Source organism: Chenopodium quinoa, unplaced genomic scaffold (genome assembly GCF_001683475.1).
Source record: "Chenopodium quinoa cultivar QQ74 unplaced genomic scaffold, ASM168347v1, whole genome shotgun sequence".
Lineage (NCBI taxonomy): Eukaryota > Viridiplantae > Streptophyta > Magnoliopsida > Caryophyllales > Amaranthaceae > Chenopodium > Chenopodium quinoa.
In genome coordinates, this window is record NW_018743574.1 from 3888131 (window position 1) to 3900326 (window position 12196).

General features: G+C 32.9%; 1 protein-coding gene across 2 annotated transcripts; it reads right to left on the minus strand.

The window, feature by feature from the left end:
* Positions 1-444: 444 nt before the first annotated feature.
* Positions 445-6075, minus strand: LOC110682133 (3-hydroxy-3-methylglutaryl-coenzyme A reductase 1-like). 2 transcript variants are annotated; one of them, XM_021858380.1, is made up of 6 exons: positions 5502-6075; positions 5018-5294; positions 3390-4323; positions 3109-3293; positions 2414-2760; positions 445-1557 (listed from the first exon to the last, which is right to left on the minus strand). In XM_021858380.1, the coding sequence occupies exons 3-6, from the start codon at positions 4106-4108 to the stop codon at positions 1312-1314; spliced, it is 1497 nt and encodes a 498-aa protein (XP_021714072.1). In that variant the 5' UTR covers positions 4109-4323; positions 5018-5294; positions 5502-6075; the 3' UTR covers positions 445-1311. The 2 variants fall into 2 exon arrangements, with proteins under 2 accessions (XP_021714072.1, XP_021714071.1); XM_021858379.1 differs by lacking the exon at positions 5502-6075 and having other exon boundaries at positions 5018-5368.
* Positions 6076-12196: the final 6121 nt, after the last annotated feature.

The window sequence follows — 12196 nt, forward strand, 5'->3', positions numbered from 1 at the left end:
ACTTTGAAGAACATATTGTAACCTTCATGGGGGTTGAGATGTACACAACCTTGATCGCTTCTTTTCTCGACGATTTTCTGCTCAACCTTCCATTTTCTGATCTTCTGCTTCTTTTGTCATTCTGTAGTTCTCTTTCTTGCCAGTTGTGACCTCTCTGCATATCCATCTTTTCTCTGGTAACTTAATATGATATGAAAAATTTATGTCCGACTTCAAATGAAGGTTTATTGCTATGCTAATTCTCTTAAATAAGACATTAGAAAAGGGATATTTCGTGGAAGGGGTGTATACTGTATAGAAAAATAAAAGGGAGGAAAATTCTCTAAATAAGATACTACTATGACCCGTAAGCTTGATGTAGATGATTTAAAAGGCTTGGAAAATTTTCATGTTTTGTGGTTACTGGTTAGTTTGGATAAATCACTGTTTTTTTTTTTTTTTTTCTTTTTGTTACAATTATTTGAAGAATTTCGTAGGAAAGGAGACAAAGCCACTTGAGACTTTGAGAGTTGAGATCATCTAGTGGCAAAATAATTATTTTTTTTAAAAAAAAAAAAAAAAAAGAAGTGGCAAAATAATTCTGAATACCTTTGATAATTATTTTTAATATTAGTAATTTGAATATTTATGAAATTACAAGTCATATTCCATCCATTTTTTGTTTCTTAACATTATTCACAAATTTTACTTTGACTAACTTAAAGAAAAGAAAAGAAAAAAACATAGTTACGTGAGTTAAAAAATATTACAAAAATCTTTACAACAATTTCCGAGTTATATTTAGAATTTAGGCTAAGTAATTCTAATTACGGATGCGAGAGTATCTTGACTCTTGAGTAGTCAAAAGGAAAATGGCCAATGGGAGGTGATTTAAAGAATGTGGGCTAGCTTATGTTCGAATACAATTGGAATTTTGGGAAAGTACAGTTTATCTGGCATAGAACACAATCAACAAAATTAGAAAGTAAACAGTGGTGGCTACCAAATAATAGTCTTGTATATTGTGAAGTTAAATCATCCATATTCTGATTATTACCCTTTAACTAACTACTATTATTATTTTCATTGGGTAGAACATTTTGATTTATCAAGTGGGAATTCTAATATAGTAATCCAAAGTTGAAAGCATTTGTTGATGTATAAAAAAGAACAACATTGAATTATAAAGGTTTTTCATCTTTCTTATATATACTTCTTGCGTTTCTTAATACATGTAACATTTTGACCTTTTTTTTTTATTAATGTATTTTTATTCGTACTATTCACATACGTTCAATTAGATTGTCCATAATCCCAATTAGCGAACGTTAATCATGCAGAAGTAAGTTGTGATATATGCTTGGTAGATCTGTTGTATTTTAAATGGCTCGTAACAAGCTGACCAGCTGCAATAGCAGATAAAAGAGAGAGCTCTCCAGCAAGAACAGAAGCAGCTACAATTGTTGCCAAAACCCTTGAATTTTCTCCTTCTTTTTCTTTGTTTGTCCCTTTGACTCCTAGTAGGTTTAAGCATGCTGCTTGTGATGCTAGTTGGGTCCCTCCTCCCACTGTGCCTACCTGAGAAAATTTTTCATTTTAATTATTCTTCTTATTAATCATATAATCCTTATTATCCTAATTAAAGTAATCATTAATAAATAATAAAGTTTTTTTTTAAAAAAAAAAATATTTTATTATATAGGACAGTACACCTAAAATCAATTTTGTACAAGGAAGATATACAATGGTCGCATAATAATTTCATTTCATACAGAGTAATTGTTTAATTGATTAATGGGTAGTTCGTTGTGCCACCGTAAGATAACGGTTGCTTGAGATATTTTCGTAAAATTATGACAAGGGACCAACGAGGTATACATGATAAAACTATTGTTAGCAGCAGAATTTACAGACTGAACTTTGATAACTAATTATACGAGTGGATGGTTCATGCATGGAAATACAATATGCAGGTGTCATTCATGAAATAAGATTTTCATAGTTTCAGTAATTGGAATCGTTGTCAGGATATGATCAGGTGGTTTAATACTTTAATTTCAACACAAACAACTTGTTCTTCCGTAGCAGAGCTACATATATATGGGAATGTGACTATTGTACGTCAAGATTAATTTTTAAGACGATATATGCATTCTTATGAGTCGTGTCTACTATAGTACTCCATCTGTCTAGAATACATGACACGTTGGACGTTTTTCACTTTTTATTTATTAGTCAAACTAGTGCATTGGCATGTGTGCAATGTTGACAATGTCATATATTCTGAGACAGAGAGAGTACTATATAGTATATACTCCCCCTGCTTCATACTTATGAGTTATGATCATGATTTTCGAGCTTAAGCTTTGATGGTTGATTAGTCCTAAAAACCTTACTATTAACGTATTATATTGATAAAGATGTTGGTAATTACCTCAATAGAAGGCATGGTAACAGAAATATGGAGGTCCTTGCCATGATTAATAGCTTCGAGCATAGTAATACAATTTGAGCTCTCTACATTTTGAGCAGGATCTTGGCCTGTTGCTATGAAAATTGCACTAACAATATTGCTTGAGTGAGCATTATATCCACCGAGAGCCCCGGCCATCGCCGATCCGACGAGGTTTTTGAGGGTGTTAAGCTCAACCAAGGCCTCCACACTTGTCTTCAACACATTTTTTACCACTTCTTCCTTTATGGTTGCCTCAGATACCACTGATTTTCCCCTGCCTTCCACCCAGTTAACTGCTGCTGGTTTCTTGTCTGAGCAGTAATTTCCTGTCCCATATTTATGTAAACACCAAATAATCATTAATCATTTTTATTATTATAACTATTTGAAAAGGCGTGATACTCCTTTCGTCTCAAAATAATTGCAGTACTTTATACCTTTTCAAGGTCAAAGTTCATCATATTAACAACATATACTTTAAACTATGAGTAAAATGTTGTACTATATGAAAAAAAAAAACATTATCCTGTAAAATCTTGTTAATTATTATTAATAAAAATATTAGTCCTAGATAGATTTTTTAAAAATGCATATCAACACGTAATCAAGTCATGTGATAGGATAGTCAAAATACGTCTTGAAAACCATGAAAAGTCAAGTATATGTTTATATACCGGATATGCTGATAACATCCATGTCGGGGAAGTGGGCATGAAGGTGAGCAAGGACATTTTGGACACCCTTAGAGACAATATCCATGCCCATTGCATCTCCTGTGCTGCAGCTAAACCTCATGTACAAATTCTTCCCTGCTATTGTACTTTTTATGCTTTGCAATCTTACAATACCACTTGATGATCTGCATATATTAAAATGAACATTATAAACAAATTGAGCACATTTACTAGTACTAGTAGACTAGTAGTAGTTTATACTATAATAAAACCATAAAAACCTGGTAAATATGCCAGCAATGGTATCAAAATTTCCAGGATCCTCCAAGAAGAACTTAACCTCAGCAGCCCTCTTAGCCGACCCGAACCGCGCCACAGGAGCCCGAGTCATCCCATCCTTAAACACCCTACTGTAAGCCCCACCGGATTGGTACACTGCTTTGCATCCTCGATTGGTGCTGGCCACCAAACACCCCTCAGTCGTGGCCATCGGAACATAATACTCCTTCCCATCGAGCAACAAAGGCCCTACCACCCCTACAGGCATCTGCACGTACCCCACCGCCATCTCACGATATTGCCTGAACGCAGCCTCGTAGTCAAAGCCCTCCACAGGCAGGCCCTCTACGGACCTGCCCGTGGTTTGCTCAGGTTCAGTTTTCCATATGTCAGTCACCGCCACCACAGACTCCACATAGTCTGAGGTGGCGGGGACCACGGGTTCTTCAGCATCTACTTTAGATTTACGTGGGAGAATAAAGTAGATGCTGAAGAACCCAATGAAGTAAACAAGAGAGGCAAGAAGAGAGAAAAAAACAATGATCTCAAACAAAGAAATGGATAAAGGGACCGGCATCGTTGCTGTTTCATAATCATGTATGTTAACTCTCCAACAGCATAGTAGGAAGTAGGCTGCAAAGAAAAACAACATGAGGAAGAACGCATTGACAAGGTTGTTGAGAGGCGGTTCGCTGGCGGATCGCCAGCGAACAAGGTACATGGTAAGGGAACGAAGGAAGTAGATAGAGAGATGGATAGTTTACAAGGAAATTGGAAGGATGTAGAGAGCATGAACGAAGATTAAGGGAGGATTGAAGAGAACAAACTATAGGTTTTTCTACCTTACTACGTAATTTAATAATGAATTAAACATAGTATCTTGTGGCTTTGTGAGTAACGTGAAGCTTGTTTTATATAGCTGACCACGTAAACTTCCTGTCAATAAAACAGAAGTACTATTATACTTTATTAAGGATGCTAACTATACATGTGTAATGTAACTAAAAGATGGTATCCACTCATCTATATAGCGTTGATCATTAAATAATGTGTTAGCTACATCTATAAATTTGGGAGAATTAAATTTTATATTGAAACATGTCGTATGATTATAAAAATAAGATAATTGAGCACATGATATTATTCTAATAAGCATATTGATTGAAAGTCAAACTTTAGTATTAATTAATATTAATAAACTAGTTTAGTCCTACTTTGTTACATCTGACATATTTTGACATGGTATTTAGCTTTATAATTTTTTTGGTCCAATAATTGTAAGGATACTTTAAAAGTGAGGAAAAATGGCAAGAAATCCCCGTCCAAAATATCTCTAGTGAGAATTAATCATCGAACCTTTAGGCTACAATCTATCCTCCTAGACCAAACTTAGCTTGATATACATTTTGAAATGATTTTGCCACTATAACAAATCGGGTACATGCAAGTCCACCCAAAGGCAGTGCCAACTGCCAAGAGTAATAATGGTACGTACTGTGTTATAATTTGTATTGTCCTAAAGGGATTCCCACCATTAATTAGTAATCACCCTATGACATAAATTCGAATAAAATGGATGTAAGTGAATTAGTTAGGCAAAGGTTCCAACCTTATTAAGTTAATAGATTACCTTTACTAGAATATAAGGAGTCGACAGTTAATTTCGGTAGAAATCAAAATTCCTGGGAAATGCTACAGTAAATTGTTGTTTGGTTGCCTTTTTCATGTAGGAGATGGGATTTCCTGGGAAATGGAAATTCCCACAATATGGAGGAATTGATTCACCGACTCCTCCCACGGTGAATCAAAATTCCTGTACTTATTTACTCCTTATATCCACCATAATCATCATCATTTTGCCTTAATCATCACCATCACCTTCATTATTAACCATCATCGTCATCCACCTTCATAAAAAAAAAAAAAAAAATTCTCTAAAAATCATGAAACTTGCTCTAAAAATCATCATAAAAACCAAAAATTACTACAAAAATCATCATAAAAACCAAAACTTCCCCCAAAAATCTTCATAAAAAACAAAACTTCCCCAAAAATCATCATAAAAATCAAAACTTTCCCCAAAAATCATAAAAATCAAAACTTTTTGCAAATACCTTGATGAAAATCGAAACTTTGAGACACCCAATTGAAGTTAACATCCAAATTCAATAGTATAATTTGAATTGTAAAGCTTCAAACTTTGATTATATCAAGTGGGTATTTAATATATTGTGAGATTCATAAAGAAAGAAGTATAATTTGTGGATGAAAATTTCGGATTTTTGTTTTAGTGGTGGTTGTAGTGGTGGAGCCGTGGAGGTGAGGGGTGAAGAGAGATGATGAAATTTTCAGATTGAGAATTGGGGAGGAGTGATAAAGAGAAATTGAGAAAAGAAGAGGATATAGAGGATGGTAATTTTGGGGTTAATTAGGTGTATTTGACCATGGGAATTTATTTCCCATAGTGTCAACCAAACAGATATTTCACACTTCCTATTAGCACTGTCAAAACGGTTTGACAGTTCGGTTTCAGTTCAGTTTGAAATCGGTTCGGTATTTAATCGGGTCGGTTTGGAATCGGTTTAATTGTCTCACGGGTCGGTTTTGGTTTGGTTTAAATAGTTATCGGTTCGATTCGGTTTCAGTTTATTCTTAAGCAGTTTTAATTCGGTTCGGGTTGTAAACAGTCCGGGTAGTAAACGGTTCGATGCAGACGGGTTGCGGTTTGTTAACGGTGCGGTGTAAACGGTTTTTATCCCGGTTCAAACAGTTTCGGGTTGGAAACGGTTTCGGGTTAGAAACGGTTTCGGGTTAGAAACAGTTCGGTTCTTTTTTGGTTCAGTTTATAACTGGTTCGGTTCTTTTTCGGTTCAGTTTTTAACTGGTTCAGTTCTTTTTCGGTTCATTTTATAACTGGTTCGGTTCTTCGATTGTTTAACCACTTTAACGTTATTCATATCGGTTCCATTTCAAGTTTACTAAATTATAGTTGAATCTGAATTAAAACATAGCCTAATAGTATATTCATGTCACTATAGCACACTCCCATCTTTATTTCATTATTACTCACAGAATCAATGTAATCATATGCTTAATAGTCTCAGTGAATTAATTTTATTTATTACGCCTTCATCCAAGCCTTGGTACTTAATATTACAAGCTTTTTGTTCATTTGGTTTCATCACCTCAAATGTATATATGACTAGAGGCAGTAGTGTTGCTAATAGTTTGAGGCAGGGTCTAGGCCTGCTTGTTTTGCTCTTGTTTGTGAACATTGATTATCGTGAAGACCTTAATGAATGATTTGCCTTGCTATTTAAAAAAAAAATATTCTAAGATTTCTAATATTTCCATTTAATTATATCCCCGTCAAAAAAAAAGGAAAAAAAAATTCATTTAATTATATAAAAAAGTTTGTAAACGGTTCGATTTAGAAGCGGTTTGGTTCATAAACGGTTCGGTTTATAACCAGTTCGGTTTACAATCAGTTCGGTTTTTAAATGGTTCGGTGCAAACGGGTAGCAGTTTGCTAACGGTTCGGTGTAAGCGGTTTTTTTGCCAGTTTAAACGGTTTCGGGTTAGATACGGTTCGGTTTTCTTTCAGTTCGGTTTATATTCGGTTCGGTTTGTTAACGGGTTCGGTTCTTATACGGTTTAACATTATTCGGGTCGATTCGGTTTCGGGTTTACTAAAATACGATTCTGGTCGGTTTTCGGTTTCAAATAAATCGATTTTTAATCGGTTCGGTTCTCATTTGGGTCGGTCGGTTTCGGGCAGTTAAACGGTTTCGGTTTGAAATTTGACAGCACTACTTCCTATGGATTTAGCTAAGGGAATTTATTTCCCATGAATTAAAACTTCCTACGGTAATTTAATTCCCATGGTAACCAAACGAGCCCTAAGACTAATAAGAGTCATATGAAGCAATAAGGCCACCTAGCCCACCTTTCCATTGTAAGACCCACACTAGATGAAAATTTTTACCTACATCCTCCTTTAGGTAGAGTTTCCTACTCCCCCTCCCTAAACTACGTTGTTTCAATTTTTTGTATATAGTTTCTGTTTTTTTCAGCTTTTTTTTTTTTTTTTCTTTCCTTCTTATTAGTTATTACTCTTGTTTCTTACTTCCCAAGCCACACATATAAATTCATGATTTATATACCTAATTTTCTGTTTTTTCATTTGTTTTTCTGAATTTTCTCTCACTATTTCATTACTTTTCTCTCATTCATGTGTTTTTTTTTAATTTTCTTTCTCATTCATGGAGGATTCTTTGATTTGTGTTGTTGATCGTGATCATGAAATTCTGCATTCTTCGATTGGCGATGTTGATCGTGATTGTCAAGTGATTTTACCTTCTTGTGTTAGATTGCTTGATTACTTTGTTGATCAATGTGAGTAATTTTGATTAGTTTTGTTAATATTTAATTTTGTCTCTATTTTAGTTCAATTTGTGTATTCTGTTTTTTCATTTTGTTAGTTGTTTTTTGTTTATTAATTACTGATTTTGATTGCTATTTGTTGTTATTTTCCACTATTAGAATTTCTGTATTTTTTTGATATTTTTCAATTCGATTTTTTATTTTGATCAAATTTGATAATGCTAAATGATCATATATATATTAATGTTGGAATATAATTGTATACTTGTTAGTTTTGGGTGCTCATTAATTGACATTGTTATTAATATTATAATTAGTTGTTTATTATTTTAATCAAGTTGATAATAATGCTAAGTGATCATTTAGATTTTTATTGTTTAGTGTTTTGTTATTGTACATATATGTTAATGATTATGTTCGTTTTTGTGTTGGTGTGTTTTTTAAAAAAAAAAAAATTCATTATTTTGATCAATTTGATAATATTAAATGATCATTTATATTTATCATGTTCATTTATTCTTTTATATATGTACATGCATATATATATGCTTTTGATAATGATCAATATTTTTTATATAAGAGAAGAAATCGAATGTTTGTATAAATGATCAATGTATTCTTACTGTTCAAGTTAATTAATTCGTTCAAGTTGTTCTAATACTGCTGGAATTTCCGCTAGTGTCCAAGAAATGTTCATGTTCGTGTCAATAATTCAATATTGTTAGAAATGATCAGAATAATAGAAGCATTAGGTAATGTTGGAGTTCTTCCTCGTGTTCCTAAAAATGTTTAAGGTTCTAAACTTGTTTCAAGAAATCACTAGTAGAATAAACGTAATGGCAAGCGGTTCAAACCCCCTAATGGCAAGCGGTTTTGAACCGCATGGGCTTAGGGGGCTTGCCATTAGCCATTTAAATGGCAAGCGGTTCAGAACCGCTTGCCATTACTAGAGAAAGGGCAGCGGTTTTGGTGCCAAACCGCTGCCCATTACAGGTATACAAAATAAAAAAAAAAAATTTTTTTTTTTTGGTTTTTTTCACATAAATTGATTCACAAACCAAACATATGTAAAAACATTAATATTTTTATTAATTATTTGTTGTAATATTACATTTACATCAAAAAAAAAATTAATACAACAATAAAATTAATACAACTAATAAAATCAGCTCTATATAAAAATAATAAAAAAATACTTTAAAAAAAAACACCAGCCACGACCACCAACACCACCGGCCCACCACGACCCACACCATGACCCCCACAAATATCAGCACCACCATCCACCACGACTCTTACTAACACCAGAAGCCCTAACCCTGACCCACCCCGTACCCAGCCACCACCCCACACCTCCACCCTCCGTAACCCACAACCCACCCAAACAAAACCCACATCTCCACCCAAACCGTAACCCACCCACCACCCCACACCTCCACCCTTCGCAACCCACCCAAAAAAAAAACCCATATCTCCAGCGAGCCCGAAACCCACCCACATCTCTAGCCAGCCTGAAACCCACATCTCCAGCCAGCTCGAAACCCACCCACACCTCCAGCCTCCCTAACCCGCAACCCACCCAAGCAAAACACCAATTTTGACTTGAAAATTTGGTTTTAAAGGTCAAATTCGACCATGAAAACACTAGATCAAGTGCGTGCTCCAAGAAAAGGCCAAGTTCATTCAAGTGCTCCAAATGATGTCCAAGTTTCTTTAAGTGTGCCAAGAAAAAAGGTTCAATTACGTCCAAGTGTTCCAAGAAATTTTCAAGTTCCTTCAAGCGTTCCAAGAGATGTTCAAAGTGTTCAACGTAGTAGCTAATCAACATATTTCTTCTAAGTATGATAGGTTGTTAGCTTTTTCTTTTTTACACTAATGTAGCGAATAGGTTGGCCAATAATAATAAGTAAGAATTTGGATTGAAACAACATATATTTGTTCCAGCTTAATTTTTTTTTCTGATAAGTGATATGTAACTGAACATGTTTTGTTTTGACACTGAACATTTGCCTTTTTGGTTACGAACATTTTTTTATATTTCGTTATAACCACGAACATTTTATTGTATTTCGTTATAATGTTACGTAATTGAACATATAACTTCTTGATAATGAACATTTTATTGTATTTCGTTAATTTATTGATATATATATATATATATATATATATATGTATATATATATATATATATATATATATATATATATAACAAGCACTTCATCACTTCGAGCTCGCACAATGGTGCGTAGCTTGCCCACACGAAGAGACGGTTGACCGAGCGGAGGCATCCGCCACTCGGCGGCTTGATCGAACCAAGCCTCCGCAATTTCAGAATCTCCCTGTCGAAATGCCGCTCCGCCTGCAAGGAGCGAAAAAACAAATTGGTCTGTGGTGATGTCATAATGAATTAAAAAAAAAAATATGAATATTAATGTACTTGATCATTTAGAAATCCATAAATGATCAAATAACCTAAAGAATAATATTTGTAGTAATATAAGCTTCCATAAATCTTCTTGCTCCTTTTCTATTGTCTCTAGCTTCTATTTAATCCAAATAGCATCAGTTGAGCAATGTATTGTATTCTCAGCTTCTTGATTTGGTGTATCTGTAAGTCAAACAAATTACAATGTCAATGTGTGTATTCATTGTTATGAAAATGAACATTATGCTATATGTCAAATTAACTTACTTGTGGTTCAACATGCTTTTATCAAAATATGATTCCTACATATTACTATGTTGTTCATTTTTATCTTTCAATATAATTGATGGCATTATCTCCTTATAAATTTAGGCTCATAGTTTTCATCTCTAAATTATTGCAACGTGTGTTTCACTCTATATAGAACATAACTACAATATATATTGTGTTTGTAAATCAATATATATGCATAAACATTATATTGATATTACAAATTTAATAAATGTTCAATTTGCAAAACAAAAATGTACATTCTGTTTTATATAAATGAACAAATTATCACAAATAACATGAGCATATATATATCACAAATAATGTAAGTGACAATATGTGATTTATTTTTGAACATATTTTAAAATAAAATCATATTTTAAAATAAAATCATCAAAGGTTTATGATAAATGAGAAATATGTAATTTATTTTTGAACATTTTTAGACATGTGAATGAACATACATTAACATATGTGTGAATAATATACACATATCCAAATGAACATCTATGTATCAAATTCGAATAATCATCTATCAATATTTGAGCGAAAATGTATGTAGTATAACATTCAAATGATGCTCATGAGCATATAATTTAATATGAAGTTAAACATGTATTATTATAATCTATGTGGATATTTTCAATATGAGAATGAAAATGTACGTAATTACATTCAAATAAACATATGTTTATATACCAGTAAACATTCATTAATATGTAAAGATCATAAACAAAATTAGAGTAATATTCTCTCAAGAATGAACCCTAGTAGATACCACCAAATAAGGTAAGAATATAAATGATCATATACTAGTATCATAATGAACATCTATCAAATTGAAAATGAACATTTACTGAAAATGAACGTTTGTTCAGCAATCGTCTTCTCTGACGGAACCTTCGAAGTATTCTTCTCTGTTTCGCCAAATATAGTAGATTTTAGTCTATTTTGCACAAAAATAAGTGTAATTATAGTAGAGTTTGTTTTAGAATATCAAAACGCAAAAAAAAAAAAAAAAAAAAAAAAAAAAAAACTAGGGTTTACATTCAAAATTCTACTTAAATGAACAAATTCTTACTCTTCTTTTTCGGAATTTATTTGCGATTGACGAACTTCATCTCGAATGTAGACATTTTTAGTTGTTTTGATGCAATTTGCAGTAATTTTGAAGATTTTTTTTCTTGAATTGTAGCGATTTTGAGTATTTGAAGAGAGAGAATATTGTGTTGAAGAGAAATGGAGAATTAACTGCAAGTTCTAATAGTGCGGTTAGTGGGATGCAATTAGTGGGGTGTGGTTAGTGGGGGTAAGGGTTTTACGGTAATTTCAGGGGGTAGGTATTTATGGCTAAAGGGGGGTGTAGTGAATAGGAATTACACGCTGGAAGTGAGTTGGGCCAAGGGAAAAAAACCTAGGATAGTCACATATTTTCTATAATTCACAAAAATGGTTTTATAAGGGCGATTTTATATAAATGTTTCCATGAAAACCAATCATAAATAAGGAATTTTTTTTTAAGTAAATCTGTAGACTTTTATGTGGCTTTAGTTATAACATACAAGTAATTAATTAATAATGGCCACCATAATTGTACTAAATCTCAACCCTTAAACTTTTTTTTTACCAATTTCCTTTAAATTACTTTGTAATAATTAAAAATAAATAAATAAAAGTACTTTGATAATATTAAGGATTCATAATTATTGCCATAATCTTTAGCCATTGTCA

Bases quoted from the DNA above. Each gene is read 5' to 3' on its own strand.
- LOC110682133 (XM_021858380.1), bottom strand. From the start codon at position 4,108: ATGTACCTTGTTCGCTGGCGATCCGCCAGCGAACCGCCTCTCAACAAC. The intron at 3,294-3,389 runs GTTTTTATGGTT...TAATATATGCAG, and splicing joins ATTGCTGGCATATTTACCAG to ATCATCAAGTGGTATTGTAA. The intron at 2,761-3,108 runs GTATATAAACAT...AATATGGGACAG, and splicing joins GGATGTTATCAGCATATCCG to GAAATTACTGCTCAGACAAG.